At 43.0% G+C, this 23,811-nt stretch overlaps 1 protein-coding gene across 4 annotated transcripts in view; it reads right to left on the bottom strand.

The window, feature by feature from the left end:
- Positions 1 to 23,811, bottom strand: part of ARSG (arylsulfatase G) — a 128,713-nt gene that overhangs the window by 61,102 nt on the left and 43,800 nt on the right. For 3 of the 4 annotated variants that reach the window (XM_066613763.1, XM_066613762.1, XM_066613765.1), the window contains 6 exons: positions 14,936 to 15,074; positions 13,651 to 14,028; positions 8,703 to 8,890; positions 7,919 to 7,966; positions 5,604 to 5,715; positions 4,468 to 4,605 (listed from right to left, as the gene is read on the bottom strand). In XM_066613763.1, the coding sequence (XP_066469860.1) occupies positions 4,468 to 4,605; positions 5,604 to 5,715; positions 7,919 to 7,966; positions 8,703 to 8,890; positions 13,651 to 13,880 (716 nt within the window). In that variant the 5' untranslated portion in view covers positions 13,881 to 14,028; positions 14,936 to 15,074. The remainder of the gene's footprint in view (positions 1 to 4,467; positions 4,606 to 5,603; positions 5,716 to 7,918; positions 7,967 to 8,702; positions 8,891 to 13,650; positions 14,029 to 14,935; positions 15,075 to 23,811) is intronic. The other variant, XM_066613764.1, reaches the window with a different exon arrangement.

Below are 23,811 nucleotides of genomic sequence, written 5' to 3'. Positions count from 1 at the left end.
TCTATGATGTCAAACTTCAGCCAATGGGAAGTCTAAATTTTCAAACAAAGAACCCAGAATGCTATAAAGGGTCCAGTTAACATTGGGAAATTGCTCTCAATGCTGTGGGCACGAGTCCCTTGAGATGCCCATTGCTTGCAATGAAACAAAGCCTGCAAACGATCACCCTTGAGTACTGAGTCTTGCTTTCTTGAATCTTGCAACATGGCCACCTCTGCAATATACTATCAGGGGGTGGGTAGAGGGTGCCAGGGAGGTCCAGTGCCCCAGGGCCCTTGGCTACCTAATGCCAGCACTGCATGAAGCAACTCAGAAAGACTATTCAAAGGGCAATTGCTAATCCTCCAGCCAAGAGCAACAGGAAGCAATACCTTCGGTTTAATAGTGGAAATAACAAATATTGTCCGCTTCTTTAAAAACTAGTCATATATGTTTTGTGTTTGTGTATTATCATAAATGCATTCAGATTTAATGGACTTTCAACATTAATAAACACCCTTCCCCCATCAGTCTGTTAAAACTGAGAGTTCAATGTACGTATATTTTATTTTTATATATTTTATTGCTATAGTCCAGAGATTCCAATGCATGACAAATGGCTGAATTTTAGATACACACAGGCCAATGGAGTTCCTCATGTTAAAAAGAAAGTGGGGATTAAATGGAAAAGAAGTCCTGTAAAGGAATCATTTCCTAAATTCCAGGCAGCTTCAGCATTCACATGCAGTAGAATTTCAACAAGCATGCAGGCAAGAGGGGTCAAGTTTTCAAAGCGCGGGGTGGGAAGAGAGTGTCATCCAGGCACGTTTATTTTTAAATTTCCAGAGAACATGTCCTGCTTTCTTGTTTTCAGCTATATTTATCTCCTCAAACAAGGCTGCTCTTCCTCAGGGCCCTCCAAAGGAAAAAGGGTGGGATGGTGACTGATGAGGAGGAAGAGGATCACAGCCAGTGCATTTTGGCTTGAGTATTCACGCATGGAGATGTGCTTGGACTTTAGGTAAACAAAGAAGTCTAAGTTTGCTTCACAGTGCTTGAGAAGACATGTAAGACAGACATCTTTACAGCCCTGACTGTAGTCCTAACAAGTCTTTCCATTCTCATTGCAATTTTACACTGGCTATTTTCCAACAGAACACTTACACCTCGTAGCCTGAACTGCCTTCATTTTCTCACACTGAATGCAAAATTTAGTCACTCTTGAATCTTCCTGCATATCAATTTACTTTCACATACTAGTGATGCAGCCAAACAGCTACAAAATACACACAAATGAACACTGCATTTTTAAAAACAAGATAATGTGACTATTTGCATTAAGAAAACAATTACAAAGTCATAATTGGTTTTCCTATATGGACTGGTTGAAAAGCTGCCTGGGTAGTACACTTCAAGTAGCTCCTTTCTCCCATGCCATAAAAAGCGAACATGTGGCCTCTGTACTCTTCTGATATGGCCACCTCCCCTGAAAGCTTGACAGCCCAATCCAAACCAACTTTCCAGAGCTAAAGCAGCCACAATGCAGCCCTGAGGTTAGGGAACAAACGTCCTTTTACCTTGAGGTCTCCATGACTACTCCCTCACCACAGGATACAGCACATGCCCCATTGGCACTGGAAAGTTAGTTAGGATTTGGTTGTAACTGTGTTGCAAATTCCCTTGCGGTTCTTCCCGTAGATAGTCTGTGGTGCAGAATTGGGTTACTTGGGCATACCAACCTTACCTACATGTTGAGCAAGTAGCATGTAACCCTGAAGCCTATTTACAAGCCTAATTGAATCATTTCAGCACAACACTGGAGGAGAAATGAAACAATAAGAGCTACTACACTGTTCAATGCTGGTTTAGTACTTTTTAGACATGAAGAGACTAAAGCTTCTTCCCGCCCTACTCCAGAAGAGATACTGGGTTTGGAGTATGCAGAAGGAAATCCGATGACTTAAGGAGAAAATTGATTATAACCATCAAGCTCATACACAAACATGCATAAAACTGGTAGCCCAGTCTGTTGCTGCGGAATGTCCTAAGGTTCCAGGGATGTATGAATCAACTGGGGGAACAATTTCAGAGCAGCTTAATAAATATTATTTCAGCTCTGCCTTCATAGTTTCTTTGGAATACTTCCGGTAGGGCAATAATCAGGATTTGACCTATCTATTTACTGTGCAAAGAAACAAAGTTTCTCTTATGTGTGGTCAGTGCAGACATAACAGGGTTGGTTTCAGTTCTTCAGCCATAAATCCTAGTTGCCTCTCATATTTACCCTAGAGCAGTTTTCTTAACCAGTGGTACTTGTGCTACCTGAGGTGATGTCTGGTGGTATTTGTGGGACCCCCAGAGCCCCTTCACCTGGCAGCAAGACCAGCAATGCAATGCGACAATTGCCAGTTACTTCTGGTGGTATGTCTAATAAGTGGCACATGTGAAGTGGTCCAGCAGGGGACAAATGTTGAGAAATGCTCCAGTAGAAGGAACTGGACAGGGAAATGGAAGAGAAGATGACACCCAATGAAATATAAAGACTTAAATCATAACTCCAAAATTGGGCATTCTGAACAACCATCTTCATCTACTTGCATCCTCTGTTCCAACTGTCTACTCTCATTACAGTAGAAACCTCATTATCATGAAGTTGTAATTGAGACATAGAAGCATGTGCATTAGGACACACACAGGCTGGTAGGTGCAGTGTGAATTCAAGGCTGAACAGCACAACAGAATCAGGTTAATAAAAATTAATGTTAAATTATTAAACTGCTGAAAGACAGTAGAATGCCCAATGAACTGTTTCCTGGATTAACCTAACTGACATGCACAAGTGATAACTGGATCAATCTGGTTCCAATACCCAATTAACAAGATCCCAGCAATTAGTTAAGAAGCTTTTTCATTAACCTTATACCCAGTATTGTGTACCTTGATCTTACACAGGTACAAACAGTTCTGAAACAGTAACAGTTAAATCAGCACTTCAGAGACAGTTTCTCAAAAGATCACAGGCATTTATTCTGGTGCTTGAAATACACATGGAAATACTTTGATAAAGATTATTGAGATTCAGTTGTGGCATAACAATGTACATGCAATTTGCCTTTGGGCGCAATCCTAACCCCTTATGTCAGTGCTTTCCAGCACTGACATAAGGGCAATGCAGCTTGGAACAAACATTCCCTTACTTTGAGGAGGCCTCCGAGAGTGACACACAACTGCAGGATGCGGCACATGCCCCATTGGCACCTCTATGCCAGTGCTGGAAAGCACTGACATAAGGGGTTAGGATTGCACCCTTTTTTACATAACAATTCAGAGGCTAGGTGCACATCTGCAGATCTTTGCAAATATAAATTCAATCGGTCCTCAAGGATAACAGAAGCCATTGACTTGATCTCTCTATTATGAATACATCACAGAACTTGCATGGCAGAAGAGTGCCATATAACTTTGTTTCTGCAGTGCAAAGAAAGTGCTAAAGCTGATTTGAATCTGATGGCATGGATATAGAAGGGATCAGTGCCACTGCCACCAAGTCACTGGCATGCCTCACAAACTACCGCAAATACTTGAGCAGTGTTTCTCAAACTGTGGTTTGGGACCCACTAGGTGGGTCGCAAGCCAATTTCAGGTGGGTCCCCATTCATTTCAATATTTTATCTTTAATATATTAGACTTGATGCTACCATGGTATGTGACTGCATTTGGGGAAATGTTACAGACCTGTACTTTTAACAAGTTACTGTGAATATTCTTTTAACAATGATAGTAAATGGGACTTACTCCTGGGTTAGTGTGGACAGGATTGTACCCTAGGAATGTGAAAACTTTTTCCTGCTTGATGATGTCACTTCTGGTCATGACATCACTTCCAGTGGAGCCTAACAGATTCTCATTCTAAAAAGTGGGTCCCGGTGCTAAATGTGTGAGAACCACTGTACTAGAGTATGTCAATCTCACAGATAAGAAAAGGGCAAGTTTTGAGCCTAGCCTGAGGATCAGGAGTAGGGGTAAGACAGTTAATTAAAATCAGCATTTCAATTGCTGAAACTTTTGTCTCTTCAACACATTGTAAAGACAGGGGGAAGCCAGTTCACTCCACAGGAGAAAAAAGGGCAGAGCCATGATTAAAGGCATGCCTAAACACACCCAAAGACAAGATTTGAGTAAATTCTCCCAAGTCAAGTTTCTATACCACAATCACTGATCTGTACCAGTTCTCATTCAAGAGCACAAATATATATATATATAGTTTTCAAGCATCATTTTAAAACTTGGCCGGCTCTATAAGGCCTTAGAGAAACACAAGATCTACGAAAACAGGTGTCCAATGGTTCTGGTTCCAGCACAAAGCTTGGCCTTGCTGGATACCACAAGACACACTTAGATGAAACCTACTTCCTTCCTGATAGGCAGGTTATGCCTTCCTTCCAGTCAGGTTGTTACAACATACAGTGAATAAAAAGATAGTCTCACCTTGCAGAATGAATGAACTGAATTGCTTTCTCTGTGTACTTTGCAGCCAGACTGGTCAGGTTCACAGGCTGCTGGATAATGGTGAAGTTTTCAAAAAGAGGAAGTGCTACATCATCATAACAGTCTCTCTTCTTGGTGCTGGACATAAAACATTTTTGTTAAAGTTATGAATGTGCAACAGGAGGCTAAAACACATTTTTACCTTTAAAAAGACACTAGATACATATTAAGGACAGATTTAAACAAATTAGGTTTATAAAATTACAAACAGTGCAGAAAGACTGAATACAGAAACATGAATCTCTCTTTCATACACATGCATACACAATACTAGACTGTCATATAGTACAATCTGTCAACAAGGTTGCATGACAACAGATTCAGAACTAGCAGGCAAAAACACTTCTTTACACAGAATTCACTATCACAGGATGTAGTGACACCACTGACTTTGATGGCTTTTAAAGGGGATTAAACAAATTCATGGAAGAGGAAAGGGGTCCATCAGTAGCAACTAGCAATGAGAACTAAATGGACTTTCAATATTCCAAAGCAGTATACATCTAATAGCTAAAATTGGGTACAAACAGCAGGGGATGGTTCTTGCCATCATGCCCTGATTGTGAGCTTCCCTGGGGAAACTGCCTTCCATTGTTGGATACACAGCAGCAAATGAGATAAAGGGTTGCTTTGATCAAACACAGAAAGAAAAACAAGGTGTGATGAAAAATAGGAAGTCAGTGGATGACAACACTAGGATGCAGTGACTTGTCAGAAGCAACACAATGACCGAGATCCTTACAGGGAGCTCTGATGGAGCTCCTCTGCCGAAAGGGCTTCCTGATTTTATTGCAGTGAAAGGTGCAGCTCCATGCATGCAGAAAGGATGCACTCAACAAGTCACACCCTGAATTGATGTTGACTTCCATAAGAGCTTCAGGTGATCTGTGGACCACAAGCAGATCCCTAGCTAGGTAGCAATGAGTCCACTGCAGAGGTCTCACAGATCACCCAGCACACTATCATTAGGACCAAACTGCCTCTTATGATAGAAACCAAGCTTCAGAAACTGATCTTCAGATCTAGAATGCCAAGCCTGCAAGGATGCCAGTGCACATCACTGAGGGTAGATATACCTTGCTGTTGTAGAGTGCTGGGGGCAAGCTGGGCAGGGAGGGAGATTATAACCTGGAGTATCAGTGCAGCCCATATCATTGCTATAGGGTATCCCGAAGTAATAATCAAAACCTAGGATTAAAGCCACATTATTAGGATAAGTAAAGTCACATGTTATTTACAAAAAACATCTTTGGCTATTTAAAAAAAAATACTTGTGCTGTTGATTTTATAAGTTTAATCTGCAACAATAAAACAAAAAGATGTCTTCCTCTCCCAGCCTTAGCAACTGGACCACAGGAACTTCAAGAGAGATGAAAGAGACTCCCAAGTCACCTAGAGCAGTATTTATCAAACTATGGGTCAGGATCCATAAGGTGGGTTCCTATTCATAAGTAAAATAAAAGTAAATTTTATTTTTAATATATTGGACTTGATGAAACCATGGTATGTGACTGAATTCGGAGAAATGTTACAGATCTGTACTTTTAGAGTACAGGCTGAGACTAATTATTCGCGTGGGTTCCGTTCCAAGCACTCACTTAGATGGCAAAAAACACACTATAGCAAATCAATTTAAAAAATAAAATTTCTTTGCTCCAGTGATTTAAAAACAGCCTTGCTGACCTTTGTGATGTAAGATAAGAGTCATTAAGAAGACTCCATCAATCCATCCATCAATCAGTCCTCCAACCACTTCACTCAGCCCCTCCCTTCACCAATGCAAAATGATCACCTTTCTTTCACCTGCTCAGGGGGAAGAGAGGGGTCTGCTGGAGAGAGGAGGATTGATGGATTGTCAGGCAGCTGCCCCCCCCTTTAAGGAGGCTATTGTTAAAGGACTGTTCAGTTTTTTAAACTGATTTTAAAGGGGTGCATTTTCCCCTTCTCCAGGGATCAGCACATCCCTTCTCATTTGCAGTGGTCATTCGTGTTGAGCCAAATCTGTGTATAAAAAAATCCGTGTATAAATAGGCTGGACCTGTACAGCCTTTTGCTGGAGCGTACTGTCACAAACGTGCTGTAAGACATGTTTGTGAGGCTTACCGCTGGGCTACCACCCATGCTAGCCCAGCACCGGGCTAGCACCGACCAGGCACCCAACCTCCACCGCTTGGAGGTTTCATGGACCGCCGAGCCGCAGAGAGGAAAGCGGGGGTGGGGGCAGAGGCGAGGAAGGGCATGACAGGAAGGGGGAGGTGGGCGGAGGGTGGAGAGAGGGCAAGGAGGATGCGTGCCAAGGGGAGGGAGCGGGGAGGCAGAGAGAGGTGGGTCCGGTGGAGCGGAGTTGACATGATCCTGTTCATTTCTGTAGGGCTCAGCGCCCTACACGAACACATTTACCTTACCACCGATCTTTTGGGCGGCATTAAAAGTGAGTAGCCCCCTTGCGGGGCTGCTTCCCTTACCCGGGAGAAGGGGATGAAGGTCCCCTTCTCCCATGGCACCGCCTGCGGCAGCCCGAGACACACAGGATGCAGAGGCAGCTGTTTTTGGTGCTGCTAAAGCTGGGCGCCCCAGGCAGTTCAGGATTGGGCTGTTAACTGGCTACAATGTATATGCTATTAACAATGATAGTTAATGAGGCTTACTCTGGGGTAAGTGTGAATACAATTGCAGCCTTTATGATGTTTGGGAAATTTTTTAAAAACAGATCAGCAATTGCTTGGGAGAGTTAGGAGGGATCTTCTTTGTTTTAAATAATTTTTTAAACTTATACTTATTATAAACTTTTAATTTACGTACTTGATTTGATTTGATTTTGTTTATGGGGAATGGCAAAAATTTTTCTGCCTGATGATGTCACTTCTGGCCATGACATCACTTCCAGGTTAATAACATCCCTTCCGGTGGGTTATGACAGATTGTCATTCTAAAAAGTGGGTTATGACAGATCGTCACTCTAAAAAGTGGGTCTGGACTTTAGCTTGAGAAAATTGAGAACTACTGATCTAGAGATTTGGCTGCAAGAGTCATGCATATACTGATGAAATCCATCTCTCTCATTTTCAATAACTTCTAGGCAGAAAGCAAAAAGAAAACCCTGAACCAGTGTCTGTCAGTCATGATGGTCTAGATGGGACAAAATAAACTGAAACTTACTCAAGGTAGAACAGAAGTACTGTTGGGGGGGGGGGAGCCTGAACTTGTACAAGTTGTTTCTCTTGACTTGGATGGGGTTGCACTCCTTCCTGAAAGGCCAGAATCACAGCCTGGAGTGCTTCCTTGATCGTGCACTGTTTGGGGAGGCTCAGGTTTATTACCACAATGAGAACCTGGCCTATGTCTACACCTGCCCTTTGAATTTCAAAGGAAAATAATATGGAACCCTTACCACGAAGGTTGGGGTGATAGGGACCATTATGTCCTAAGTGCCATTTACCTGCAAGGAATAAATTAGGAGAGTCAATAAAACAGCTTTAAAATATCAGTAATAGTGATATTTACTCAGTAATCGTGACTGGAGAGAATGCTTAATGCTTGGTCTGTTAGCCAGGTGTGGTGAGTGAGTGTGTAGAGCATGTTGTGAGGTTATATCTTCTCTCTGCCATGAATTTCCTCGTATCCTTTGGCAGGCTACTCTTGTTCAACCTTAGCCTCACATTTGCTAGATGGGGCACCTCAAACAGATCTACCTTGCAGGGCGGTTGTGAGGATTACTAAGATAATAGTGTATGAGAAGGACTTTGAACATTCTAACATGCTAGAAAATATAAACCAGCTAAGTGCTAGGCACTATACATGATTTTTTTCATCTGTCGAATTTTAGAGGCTATGCTGAAGTCCATGTGCAACATTGGTTTTACATATATTTTGTTTCCAAACTACAGAGTATATGCAATATTGATAACACTATCTACAGAGGCTTTCTCTTTGCTGTAAGAAAGAGAGTCATGCTTCCAAAATCGCAGTTTATTTTCAAGTTCTCATTTCTGCAAAGACATGGCTTAGAATTTATAACCTTAGTTAAAATTCTCAAATTTTGAGGGGATTCTCATCCACCAAATGCACTCTGAGAATAAATTTAAATGCTTCTATTCCTTAAGTAACTGCAATAAACTGAAACACTGGAGAAATGGCTATGGGATGAGATCACTCTCTATAATGTGTTAAATTACCTATCACAGCAGTGAGGTAGCCAGCTTCCTTCAGAACGTCTGCCAAAGTCGTCTCATTCAGCGGAAGGCCACCCACTGATGAAACTGCAAAATTGTGGGTGACTCCATTGCGAAGGCCAAGACGCCCTGTCAGCAGTGAGGCACGAGATGGGGAGCAGGTGGAGGCAGCCGAATGAAAATCCACAAACCTAGAAGAGGCAAAAATAAAAGGTTTCCCCTGTCATTTACAATTTATTACATTCCCCCCTTTAAAAAAAACCAAGTAATTCTAATCAAGTTCTTTGCTGTAGATTTAATAAAATACACAATTCTTAACTCTTCCTTTTAACAGACTATTTAGGGATCCATTTTGCTAGTGGAAGCAGTGCTGTCCCTGACTATGCAACTACCCTGGGCAGAGGTTGACATCCATGCCCTCTTCCCCAATTCATGATCAATGTTTTCGACCATCCCACTGCTCACTGGTCTACTTTTATCACCAGCTGTGGCCTAGCATTGAACTGAGACATTTTGAGGGAAATAAACCCCTCTATGGTTGCCTGGAAGTAACAAGCTGTGCTACCAAGCATTTCTAGTTCAGATCACTGCAACTTCGTGGCTGACCTATGAGACAAGGACCTTCAGAAATGGCAAAGTGAGGGCTGGCACCTAGATTATTGTGTCCAGTTCTGGTCACCACATCTCAAAAAGGATATAGTGGAAATGGAAAAGGTGCAGAAGAGAGCAAACAAAATCATTACTGGGCTGGGGCACTTCCCTTATGAAGTGCCTTATTTCTGTTCAGCCTAGAAAAGAGGCGCCTGAGGGGACACATGATTGAGACATACAAAATTATGCAGGAGATGGATAGAGTGGATAGGAACTCTTTTCCTCCTCACATAACACCAGAACCAGGGGATATCCACTACAATTGAGTGTTGGGAGAGTTAGGATAGTCAGAAGAAAATATTTCTTTACCCAGAGTATAATTAGTCTGTGGAACTCCTTGCCACAGGAAGTAGTGATAGCATCTGGCCTAGATGCCTTTAAGGGGGAATTGGACAAATTTCTGGAGGAAAAGTTCATCATGGATTACAAGTCATGGTAGGTATGTGCAAGCTCCTGGCTATAGAGGTAGGCTACCTCAGAATGCCAGAAGCAAGGAAGGCACCACGATGCAGGTTGTGTCTTGTTGTCTTATCTTGAAGGCATTTGATGGGCCACTGTGAGATACAGGAAGCTGGACTAGACGGGCCTTTGGATTGATCCAGCGGGGCTCTTCTTATGTTCTTATGTAAGCGGCTCCCAAGGGTAGCTACAGCCCAGTGATCAGCGTACACTACATGCTTTGCCAGCAAACAATCCCGGGTTCAATCCCTGGCATCTCCAGTTAAAGTGTAGGTGCTAGAAAAGGCCCCTCTTTGGCTGTCAACTTGGAGGGCCACTGCTGGCCAATCCAGACAATAGCAAGTTACAGTCCAGCTCAGTGCAAGGCAGCTTCACATGCCCACTCAAGTGAAAACAGGATCACTCAGTGGGCAGCTCTGTTCAAAAGAGGAAGTTATCCAATGTGGTGACTTTTCTACCCAGGTTTTCTACTCCAACCTCCTGACAAAAGCCTCTTCCTACCTGGATTGCCTCAAAATGAGATTGATCTGCTTTTGAAGCGTAAAGCTTTTTTCCTCACAGAATCTCACAGATAGTGAGTGGGACATGCACTATCCTCATAGATAGTGGGACAAGCACTATCCAAAAGAAGCAAATATGTCATGGAGGCTTATGAATGGAGATGTAGTCATTAAAACAGCTGAATGGTAATGAATTCCAGTGAGCACTTTGAACACTTGATAGTTTTAGAGGCCTGGAGATTTTACAGAGGGACCAAAACACAGGCCTGTTGTCCTTAGGATAAGCATCATGAGGGGGCAGGTAATTAGATTTTGAATTGCATTCATACTCAGCTTTGAAGAAACAAGTCATCAGCCAATCTGCAGATGAAAAAAGGGACACAGCGGTACAGTGAAGAGTTTTTCTTTCAAGATGAGAGAGAACTATACAGAGAACAAAAATGTGACCATCACCTCTCATCTGCAGCTCTGAACATCTCATTTACTACAAGCTTTCGGTAAGGTCTACAAAACACATAATGAACCACTTTCTCCCATATCAACCAATCTGTTTATTAAAGGCCTGACCCTATCTTTGAGACAGGTCAGTGTAACTCCATGTGCGCTGGCACAATGACAGCCCTGCCAGCAATAGAAACCCACCCACTGACAGAGACATAGCAAACACCAGCACAACACTGGGAAAATGCCACACTGACACAACTTGGACATCACTCAGTCACCAGCACAACTCAGTGGGTAGGGAGGCCAAAACAAAGAGGAGATAAGGGATGATGTGAGAGGGATATATGAGGGACAAGGAGGAATTAAAGTACACCATATCCTAACCCCACTTCAGACAGAAGACAAGTTTGTGGAACTCTTTGCCACAAGAAGTAGTAACAGCATCTTGCCTGGATGCCTTTAAGAGGGGATTGGACAAATTTCTGGAGGAGAAGTTCATTATGGGTTACAAGTCATAGTAGGTATGTGCAAGCTCTTGGTTTTAGAGGCAGGCTGCCTCTGATTGCCAGATGCAGCGGAGGGCACCAGGATGCAGGTTGTGTCTGTTGTCTTGTGTGCTCCCTGGGGCATTTGGTGGGCCACTGTGTGATACAGGAAGCTGGACTAGATGGGCCTTTGGCCTGATCCAGTGGGGCTCTTCTTATGCTCTTATGTTCTTGAGCCCCAAACACCAGAAAAATGCCAAACCAACAGTAGAGATGGCACAGTTAGGAGTAACCCCATATGGAACACTGGGGAAGGGTAAAACAGCAGACAATTGCACCTCCTTCCACACCCTGTCCTACCCACTTTCCTATGATAGAGCATAGGATACAGACTATATTTGGCAGCCAATCACAGTACACAAACCCCAGAACTAAAGCCCCTGCCAGGGAGACTACATCTCAGATGGTCTGCCGCATGGCACAGGCTATAACACTCTGGCTTCTCAAAGAGAAACTCTGGTGATGGGGACAGGGTTCCTAAAAAAAAAAAATCTGAAAAACACTTTTCTAGATATACAAACATGGGAACTGTTTTTAATTAAACAGAGTAAATTTGCAAGAAGAAATTAAATAACATGATAAAGCTTTAATAATCTTTCAAGTGTGCAATATAAGCACAATGACAATTGGGGGTATCTGAATCACAATAGCTGCTTCTTATCATAGTACAGTAAACGCTCAATTCAACAGACCTCGATTTAAGATACTTCAGAAACAACAGACATTTTGTGCTTCATTGAAAACTAGTTAAACTCATTTTTGCGCAAACGTGTCTCACTGATTTAAATGCATTCAGATTTAACAGACTTTTGGTATTAATGGACACACCATTCCCCCTTTTAGACCATTAAAACAAGAGATCACTATACCTAGTTAGTACCTAGTTAATTGATGTAGCTTTGCTATGACGTTGTAATCATGAGTGAATTGTATTGTTTGTCAGTGGTGGACCTACCCCTCCCCGCTTTGCCCTCCAGGGCAAAGGTCTGAGACGCCACCCCCCCCACAAGATATCACCCCCCACAAGATCGTGCCCCCTTGTGCGAAGCCGCACCCTACCTTTGGAGTGCAACAGAGCCTCACGTGACCATAGGACCTGGGAAAGCCTTTTGAGGCTTCTCCACAGTCTTAAACTGAACTTCCAGAAAACCGGAAGTGCCGTTTTTGACCACATCAGGAGCCTCAGTGAGGCTACCCGTGTGGTCCTAAAAGTGTGTGGACCCAGCGTCCGGGGCATTTGTTGGTTGCTGTGGCCAGTGGAGTAGCTAGAGGGGATGCAGGGGTCGCAATTCCACAGCCTGTTGGAAACAGGGTTTACTGGACCAAGCTGAACTTCAGTCCAATCCAGCATGGCTCTTAAGTCATTATGTGTTCTAAGATTAACTAAGAGACAGCTGGGCAATAAGTTAAGACTTAATCAGTGTATCCCTGGGGTTTGTGCACGTCCACAATGGTCTGAAGTGACCAAATTTAAGATGGACCATTTAGGACAAAAATGCACACACTAAGCAACGGAAGTCCCAATCACTGTTGCTATCTCGACTCCAACTTATGATTTGTTTAAGCAGGTTTTACAAGACTGTGCTGACGTCTTTTGAGGGGTTATAAACTCCCAGGGTATTACAAGTTCATCCATCCTAATAAAAAAAAACAAAAAATCACCATCAATAGGGAGAATCCTGGCATTAAAATGTCTTGTGACACTTGTAGATATAGCAGAAGTTTGAAAATATTAGTATGGATTGTAGTGATAAGTAGTGGGTTCTTCAGATTCACAGATCCACATCAAGCAAAATACACGAATGGCAAATATTATATTTATTGAATACATAGGTGATAACTCTGGTGACTTGTTTTGAAAAAGTGCCATAATAATGATTTTGGAAGTCATATCAATACCTGTATAGATAAAAGCTCAAAAATTTAGAAACTGGGTGACCACAAAGTAAATGACTGAAAGTACTAGTAGTAAGTTATAGTTGTGCAGTTTTGTTGTATGCATGTCAACTGAGCGTTTAAAATAAGTCACTATCAAGTTCTTAAGCATTTCTCTGTAATCAGCTAGAAAAGGTTTTTTCTCCCCTCTAAAATAAATAAAATGCATGATAGCACTCTCGCGGTTCTTAAAAGGGTCATTCGGAAGTACCCTGGGAACTGAATGATCCCCAGCCATCACTGGATGCTCCCAGGTTGTACTGTTTTGTCCTTCTAATCTGACTGGAGCTTTGGACGTAGCCTACCTTCAATTAGGGTAGTTGGGCTGTGTGGTGTTACATCCCTTCTCAATTCTATTTCCATTGCAGATTAATAGGAATTAGCAAAACAGACACCAGACATCAGTTTGAAACTTACCTCATCCCTTCCGCTGCCATTCTGTCTAAGTTAGGAGTGTCTTTTCTCATGCCCCAGTTGGCTCCAAGGTCTCCCCATCCAATGTCATCTGCTAAAATTATTATGAAATTTGGTTTTTTGTCGCTTAATCTTCTGTCACTCAGAGACAGGACTGAAAGGCGATAGTAGAAGAGTCCACTGAAGAAGCTGACCAGCAGCAACAGCACTGATTTAAGAAGTGGGATCTCCATGATATCAGGAACATATCACCTGGAGACAGTTTGTGGATGCTGGAAGTTCACTGTTGAATATCCTCATGATTACTATAAAATTCCTGCTATCCTGCTTCCTTCAGAAGAGACACCAGGATTCCATGCCAAATGGTGCATCCCCACAATTCTGCAGAAAATGAAATTAGAAATAGAGATGGGAAATCTCAGCAGCAAGAGAGGCAGGGAGGACACTGCTATGTAAAATGGTTGTTGGTCTGAGCTGCATCAGTTTATGCTAATGGTTGCAACTGTCGCACAGTCTCGGCCTACAAGGAGGGAGAATTGCTGGAACCCACTGGAATTTTTCTAAATCTCTCAGAAATTCCACCTCCATATCCACAGCAGGTTGACATTCCAATCCTAAGCTGCCAAGAGCACCAGGACTGCTGCAGCACCATAATGACTGCCATGGTATCCTAAGCGCACTGGGCAGCTGCCGGCAACTCCTTGGGAGAAGGGGACATTTGTCTCCTTCCCCAGGTAAGAAAAGTAGTCTCACAGTGGGGCTACTTGATTCTGTGGCAGCCGTTGATTCTGCGGCATAAATTCAACTGAAATGAATAGGAAGGTTAATCACAACTAGCCCAAGGCCCAAGGCTCACTGACTTCATGGAGACTTAAGAACAGACTTTGGACTGGATTCCAGATGCAGAGGAGGGCACCAGGATGCAGGTCTCTTGTTGTCCAGTGTGCTCCCTGTGGCATTTGGTGGACCACTGTGAGATACAGGAAGCTGGACTAGATGGACCTATGGTCTGATCCATTCTTATGTTCTTATGTTCTTGTGTTTCCCCTATTGAACTACAGTACTAGCTGTCTTTCTTGTTTCTTGTTCCAACATTTATAATTTCACATGAATATCAGAAAACAATAGTTTTCTTCATATCATTTTTTATTTTCCAGGTGTTATTTATCAATATAAAACTAAAGTACAGGTTTAAAGATGGCTTCTCCTAAGTTTTGTGGCAGCCTCTGCATCAATGTCATTCTGCCAAATTTGGAACAATGTTCTACATTTCAGTCTTAATTCTCACCTTTACAATTTACACAGTATCACTTCAACATCAGCAAATGATACTTGATTTTCTTCTTTCTGGATACCCATTTGCAATGGATCACCTTTGATTTTTGCTTGGGGTCAGGTGATTTTGAGTTATACTTTGTTTTCCTGTACTAGAAGACAAAAAAGTAATCAGAGTGGGGCAAAAAAAAAGTTCTACTTGGACAGACATTGGGATGGTGATGTGAACAGATGTTTCTTTCACATGTCTTTTCACAGTCAAATATAAAGCAAAATGAATTTTACTGGGAGGGGGGGAACCCACAAAAATTAGAACAGCATCTGGACTTCCTAATCATCATCACACAACAGTTAAGCAAATTTAAACTGTATACATGGTCATGCCTGAGCTCCCTTCTATACCATTAGAAGTTGAAGATTATTAGAAAGGTGGTTTTGTCTAGTTCTGCAACATGATCCAAGATAGGACAGGCAAAGAACAGGTCATATAGGAGTCACTAGTCTCTTATGTAAACAGCTTAAGAGCAAAAATGGAAAACACACATAAGGACTTATCATTATAAGAATTTGCAAGGGCTAGTGTACAATTAGACAATTCAGTTTAAGCATGCATGCATACCCACATGTATACGCAATTCACTCCAGGCCAGCTTGGACTACATATCCAACTGGTCCCACCCACTATACTCAGTGAGATGTGAATGTGTATGTTACTTGCTTATCTGCTGGATAACCTGCAATGGCAAAACAGCCCTCCAGGGAGGAGACAGTTGGCAACCCCACTTGTGTATTTCTTTTTCAGATACTGCTTTATCACTGCTACTGCTCAGTACAAAACCTTGACTTGATCACACTGTCTCTTCATTAGCAGAGATCCCTTCTATCCACCTTAGTTCAGTGACATATGATGAGGGCAATGGCTGGGGAGGCACTTGCTTCTGGGGTGCTCCCTGGAAGCTACAAGGCATTCTGGGACACAACCTGGTCACAATCAGAGGGGAGGCTAAGCTCATTGTTGGTGCACCTCTCATCTCTCCCTGCACAGTATGTGGCTGTTACGATGCCTGTTATTATCCACGGTGCCTGTTACTATACGGGGAGAGACAAGAGGTGCTGCAGCAAGGAGTTCAGCCTCCCCTCTGATTGCCAAACACCTCCCAAACTGGATGGGGCGCAGGAATGCCTGAGGTGTTAAATGTCAGGTGAGGTGTTCTTTGCCTATCTCCTGCTGTGGCTGGATTGTTAGTGAGCAGCTTTACGGAGTGGTGAACCTGGGTTCTAGACCTACTTCCCTTTCCTCTTTTGTCCCTGTCATGGGTGTTTCTGGACAGTCATGAAAAAGGTGAGTGCCTTGCTGGGCAAGTCCCTTGGTTGGGCTTGAACCTATCTCATCTTGCTCTCACTGTGCGTTCATGCAGTGAGTCACTAGCACCCTGATTTGCCTCAGGGCTGTTGAGGCTTCCCTTGTGACTTGTCCCAGTCTCTCACCTGACAAAAGGGTACCTTCTCTCCTGACAAAAGAGTACCTCCCACAAGTATTCAAACCCTTGCCATGAGAAGCTTATGTGTTTGTTTCATGTGGCTGCCCCTTTCCAAAGGATTCTTTGCTTTTGCCCCTTTGTTGCTGATGCCATTGCTGTAAGAGATAGGTACACTGTGACATCCTTGTGTTGTGTGTGTGTGCTGTCCTTGGTGCATCTCTCCATGGTTGAAGTAGTGCCTGCTGTAGTGCTGCTTTTTCCTAGTGACTAGTAGGAGAATGTCTCCCCAACACTGGTCACTCATTGGCCCTGCACCTGTCCTCGCTCCTTGCTTAGGGATGACCCTTATCTAACTGCCAGTGTTGCGGCTGACTGGATGCAGTAATTGGCCCCTTAGACAGAACACCAATGACACACAAACAGCACACAGATGACATGCCAACTTCACAATGGTGACACACCACCATTAGGACACTGCTCCATGGATAACAGGCTGTGCTGATGTTTCCATGCGTACTGGGGGTATTACTGGGATAGGCTGTGTAATATCTGTGTGATATCTGTGCTTTGCCAGGACAGGTTTGGCATATGGCCCTTGTTGCATCAGCATTGGTGTGGTGTTGCCAAGTCAGACTTAGGATATGACAGCAGTTGCACTGGCAACGACGAGATGCCACCCTGGCATCTGAATAGGATTGGGATTAATTTCAATGGGAATTAGCCATGACTAATTTTTTTTTATGAACCTATAGCACAGGAAAGGTCTGTATGCCAATTAGCTACATTCATAGATAGGTAATGGTAGTTCACTGAGCTAATAGGAGCCTTGTGAGCAGCGGCTGCCACCAGTAAGTGATACAAGATTTTGCTTCTTCCAAGAAAACATCTGTGTTCAGGAAACCAGGTATGAGGATTATACGGTCTCTCCTTGCACATCCTTTTATCAGTATGTATCAATCAGTTAGACCAGCAGGCACAAGTGTCGGCCAAAGCAGTACCTTGCATATCGGAGAGAGCCACTTAGAGGTGCCAACAAGTATGTAACTTTTAATCAATCTCTATCCCGCTCAGTTTTCGCCACAGATGGGTCCTGCACAACTCCAAAGCCTGCTCCCCTGCCAAAACAGTTGTATCACTAAGCGGTATTCACTGGGTGCAACTGCCTTTTCCTTTGAGAGTAATAAAGTAACCACTTTTATAACTGACAGGCATGCTACAAGAACAATGGCTAAGTAACCACTGCTGAATTTCACAAGGTGTTAAGTCCTGGAAATTAAGTCGGTCTTGTCCAGTTGTTAGCAGAACAATGATCTGCTAAAAACTGGACAAGACCAACTTAATTTCCAGGACTGGAAACTATTTGTACATAGACATCAGCACCAGCCTAATCTGCAAGGACAATACGAATGTTATCAGAATATGTCACTTGAAAGAGGAAAGAACCGGACTGAATATCAAAGACTGGGAGACACTGTGAGTCTAAGCTGTTGGAGGTGGGTGGAATGGGCTAGCTGATTCCAGCTAAGACCAGTATTATGACAGATGTTTCCAGTTGTGTATCAATGACCTTGGGAAAAGAATGTGCAGCTGAAGATACAAAATTGGTAGGTCAGTCAACACACCAAAAGGAGGGGGGAAGGAGTGACCTAGTTCAATGAGGGGGCATGAGTAAATACTTGGATAAATAAAACAAAAACGGAGTCCTGAGAGAGCAGAGGAGACGGAAAGGAAAAACTAAGGAAAACCCTGTGCAGGCTCCTTTCAAACTCCCCAGTCAAGTTCACTGTCAGAGTCAGGCTTTCTGAATGAATGTGTAGGCTCTGGTGAAATTACTGTAGTACACTGTAGGAATTAAAGGTATCTGTGCATAGAAATTTCTCCTGATTAGCAGTGAACCAAAACTCAAGATGAAACTACTGTACCTGAAAAAATATAACCACAAAAATAATTAATGTAGGTTGAGTAGTGCCTCCCTCCTTTACCAGCTGCCTCCTCCATTTTCACCTCACTTTACTTGCCAGAAAGGAGGCAGAACAAAAGGTATTGAGATGGCTAATATTATAATGCCATTGTACAAATCGATGGTAAGGCCACACCTGGAGCATTGCATCCAGTTCTTGTCACCAAATCTCAAAAAGTATATAATGGAAATGGAAAAGGTGCAGAAGACAGCAACTAAAATCATTACTGGGCTGGGGCATCTCCCTTACAAGGAAAGGAGACAGTTGTGTTTGGGGCTTGGTTGGTTTGGGTTGGGTTTGGGGCTCTTCAGTCTAGAAAAGAGGCGCCTGAGGGGCGACAAGATTGAGACATACAAAATCATGCAGGGGATAGAGAGACAATCTTTTCCCTCTCACATAACACCAGAACCAGGGGACATCCATGAAAGTTGCGTGCTGGGAGAATTAGGACAGACAGAAGAAAATATTTCTTTACCCAGTGTTTAATTAGTCTGTGGAACTCTTCGCCACAGGAAGTGGCGATGGCATCTTGCCTAGATGCCTTTAAGGGGATTGGACAAACTCTGGAGGAAATGTCCATCACAGGCTACAAGTCATGAGAGGTAGGTACAAGCTCCGGATTTTAGAAATAGGCTACCTCAGAATGACAGGTGCAGGGGAGGGCACTAGGATGCAGGTTGTGTCTTGTGTGCTCCCTGAAGCATTTGGTGAACCACAGTGAACCACAAGCATTTGGTGATACAGGAAGCAGGACTAGATGGGCCTTTGACCTGATCCAGTGGGGCTCTTCTTATGTTCTTTGAATACAATTCTGGCAAGCAAAGTAAGATGGGAAGTAAACACAATAGACAGTGAGAAGTGGACCAAGGCAGGTGACACCACTCCCGTATATGAACAGAAAGAGGAAGGCTGGATGAGGAAAAGACTTTGCAGACACCTCTCACAACTGTTTCAGACATGTACTTCTCATTGGGGTGGGGAAGGAGACAGGAGATATAGAAACATGGAGCTGCTGATAGACCATGACCTGATGAAGGAGAATGGTACGTGGTATACAGGGGGTGGCAGTAAGCAAGAGGAAGGGGTTTTCCAGCCCATCACATTCAGTGTACCTAAGAATGGTGGGCCTGCAAAACCAGCTGCTGAGTAGAGCCTCAAGTACAGTTTCAACAATGGATCCATAACCAGTCACATTAGGCAATTATAAGACCTCTTAACAAATTTTCAAGGTGCCTCAGATTGATTAAAAATCAACAGGTGAAGGCAGCTAAAAGCACCACTGAAAAAGAGGCATTATCCACTCTCATGCAGAAAGGAACGCCTCTCCTCAGGGGGACATCTGCTACAACACAAGCTTGCATCCTCTGGGGAAAAAAGGATGTAAGTATGCTTCTTGCATCAGAACTATTGTTTTACACTTTGCAAATTTAACTGATAGATTAATCACCTTTTAGTTGACCAATGGGTTGATTGACAAACAGCCCAATTTTATCCTTTTCTCGACCACAGCATGCAGTCATGCCAAAATGGGTTGCATGCTATGGTGGTGGGGGGTGGCAATCATGAGACTTGCAAGGAGAGAGGGAAATTATTCTCCTTTACCCCTAAGTAAACTTCACAATCACCAATGGGTCTCCTTGGACCTTTAGCTGACACAAGTCTGAAGAGACAAAGGGGGTGTGTCAACCAATTCCAAGGGGATAGCAACCAACATAAGTCACGTGTTTCTGATGCCATCCCTCCCACTTCTGACATGCCCCTGGCTCTCCACTATTCTGCTCTGTCCTGAGTATTAATACATAACCCCTTGGCATGGCATCAGAGGGCTTTATGTAGTGAGTGGCAATATACAACATTCTTATCCAAAAGCCGACAGTTGACTAGACTCATTTCCCACATTATCTTTTTCTTCATATTAATGCACTTACCCTCTACAATTAGGGATGTTAGTACTTCTACACCTTTTCTCAAGATGCTCCCTTGCACTCTCGGAGTGAGGCTAAAGTGTCAACCCAGAACAGGAGAAAGCTTCTGGGGGAAATAAGGAAGAGCTGATATGTCCCAATGGACAAGACCATGATCTTGGGCAGTGGCTCCCAATTCTTCCAGTGCCACAATTCATCTCATCCTCTGTGGTGCATCATGATGCTGAAGGACTTACTGGGCACTTCCAGAGGCCTCTGGGCTAGCACCAGGCCGGCGACCCTCTCTATTTGCAGGCCTCAGCATGGCCTGCAGAAGTGCCCAGAAGCTACTTTAGGTTTTCAGAGGCAACTTCCAGTCTGACTGGCAGTAGCTTTTGGATGCTTCTGCAAGGCCATTCTGAAGCCTGCAGAGGCCAACAGAGTAGGTTGCCAGCCTGGTGTGACTAAGATGAGGTCCCTGGAAGTGCCCGGTAAGTCATTCTGGCCAGCAGCATCACTGGGCCAGCACCCTCCTTTCAGAATGACTCCAATTTGAAGCCAAACACTCCCAGGGGTGTGTCGGAGGGCTAAGCATGCGACCCACTACACATGGGCTCATGACTCACATTTTGGGAAACCCTGATCTAGGGAGTTTTCAGTTCCAATGTCACCTCAGACACCGTCATTGAGTGGTTTTAGGTCAACACGTCAAAAGCCTCAACACGTCATCTGTACTATGGGGATATTAATTGCCAACTGCACAGTGCTGCTGTGAAGACTACTGTGAAGTGCTTTCCACACTAGAAACCTTCTGCATAAATGCTAAGTATTATTGCTCATCTTCAACCTTTTCGCTGGGTGAGAACTCATCTACGGAGAGGCCTGCTACAATCCTGACAAGTGGGAGGGGATACTATAGTTTCCTCAGCTTCAAGATAACATTGGAACCACGGCATTCTTCCACTACTCATGACCAGAGAGACTTCTGCGGGGTCCCAGCGGCCAGCACCTGGGGCATTTCTCCCAGGGCAGCCAGTGGCAGGCGCACAACTGGAGCACAGGGGAACAACACTGCCTTCCTTCCCCTCATGTTGGCACAACAGCTGCCACTAGACACTGGAGGAATAACACAGCACAACTTGTAACAGGCAGAGACTCTGAGCATGAGCAGAGCATTGCCTTCTTTGTGGACAATGGGTGGGAAGGGAGCCTCACCTGTTTGTGTTCCCCCATCTCCTTACTGCCAGCAGGCACAACACAGTACAGTGATTCTGTGCACATACCACAAGTCCAGCACAATGAATTCAGTGCTATGGAAATTAGTTTCCTTTCTTTAAAAAAATAAAGTTTCTCATCATAATGGCTGGCAAAAGTGAAAGTGTGTGGGAAATCTTATCCTCTAAGAAGGGTGTGAAATCACAGCTCAGTGACAAAGCAGCTGTTCTGCATGCAGAAGATGCCAGGTTTACTTCCTGGCATCTCCAAGTGAAGTAGAGGAAAATCCTGTCTGAAACCTTAAAAGCTTCTGCCAATCAGTAAACACAATCCTGAGCTAGATTTGACTCCAGATAAGGCAATTTCAGATGCTCAAGTTCTGGGGGAAAGGAGAGCATGAACAGGATCAGAGGTAGGGTGTTTCCGTTTCATGAGCAAGCAGTTTAAGCCAAATACATCTGCCATACATACAATACAACTGCAACTGCTTCTGGGCACAGAATTCCAACTCTAGGGCAATTCCTCACATTCAGGCATAGGATTTTGATTTTAGCGCAACCATGTCTTCACAGAGTTCAAAAATGTCTTCCTGAGAGTTATATGCAGAGAAGGCTGATCCACCAAAAAGCTGTAAACCCATTTTTAAGGAACAATGATTTAAAAGTAAGCAGTAGTCAGTTCCCCATGGTGGGGGGGGGGGGGAGTTTCTTACATTCTTTTCAACAAGCTTCTGCAAGCAAGAACTCATTTGCAGGATAGAGAGGGAGGGACTGATGTTGGTTTTTCCAAACTCATTCCCAGGCCTGGATGCAAATCTCGATTTGCCTAGCAGATCCTTGTATGGTTTGTAACTTGCAGTTACAGATCCAGTAATCTAATTTTCCTGATACAGTCACATGTCTGAGTCATCAAACTACCACATATGGGACTTCTTAGAATCACAGCATTAAAGAGCATCTGGGATGCAATGAAACATCATGTTGCCTATATCCCCTTTGGAGACCATGCTTGATGCAGGTCTTTAGCTGTGCTTCCTCTCCTTTACTCCCAGTTTGCAAATTTTTAGAATTCTTTCTAACATAACATTAAGTCTGCAATCTCTCTCACTCACAAACTGTAGTGAATGGAGACCTTTTGCCTTCATTGAAACCCCTCTCTTTGTGTGTCAGTTGGGGCTGGCTAGGGAAGGCCAGCTTGTGCATCTCTGCCATCCATATCCCTGTAACCTGCAGGTCCACAGAAGCAGCTCTGCTAGGATGTGTACTGGGAAAGACAGAAAGTATGGCCATGTTTAGGTGAAACTAAAGGTCAAGCCAGTCCTTTACTGAGTTTTGCTGACACCTGTCTTTTGGTCAAGATCGATCACCACAGGGTCAAGGGAAAGTTTTGTGTTTTTTTTAAGTTTTTTTAATTTTTCCAAAAACAAAAATAACAAATACACATAACATAACACATAATACAATACATAAGAACAATATTAGAGGGTGCAAGATATCATACATCACTATAACTAACAAATCATTACATATTTCCTAATCCAGTTCCTCTTCTATGTTAGCCTCTTAATATCATTTATCATTTATCTATCATATCATATCATAGATAATATGTCATATATATAATACATTCATCTAAATACCCTAACTTATACTTCTACAACTTTATTTTCAACCAAGCATAAAATAATTTTCATTAATCTATATCGGTTTCACTGTTGATCCAAGCTCTCTAAAAATCTGTAAATTTCCGCCACATTCATTATATTTTCTATTAACTCATCTTTCATTGGAATCTTCGTGTCTTTCCAGTATCTAGCATATAAAATCCTCACAACAATTAATATCATAATCAAATATCTAACATACTAAATTCTAACTTTTAGTATCCTAATAATTACATATATGATTTCTATATCTATAACATCCAAAATTAATACATCCTCATGACTAAATACATAAACATATATGTAAACATCCAAAACAATATCACCTAAAATTAATTCTAATTTATTAAAATTATCCTTTAAAATTCTATTAATATCAAGCTGACTAAAATTTTTATACATATTACATATCACCTATAAAGCTTATATAGCTTCTCAATTTCTAACATACAAAATTAACTCATTACTGTCTTTCTTTTTATCTATTCTATCCAGAATCGCAGTGCGGATTCCAAGCCAACAGGTCCACCACTGATATGGTATTCTCCCTTAGACAACTGCAGGAGAAATGCAGGGAACAACGACAGCCACTCTTTATAGCCTTCATAGATCTCACGAAGGCTTTCGACCTGGTCAGCAGGGACGGCCTCTTCAAGATTCTCCCC

The sequence above is a fragment of the Tiliqua scincoides genome, chromosome 2, assembly GCF_035046505.1.
Source record: "Tiliqua scincoides isolate rTilSci1 chromosome 2, rTilSci1.hap2, whole genome shotgun sequence".
NCBI lineage: Eukaryota > Metazoa > Chordata > Lepidosauria > Squamata > Scincidae > Tiliqua > Tiliqua scincoides.
Note: the sequence above shows the minus strand (reverse complement) of the source record. Positions and strands in the feature narration are given on the sequence as shown.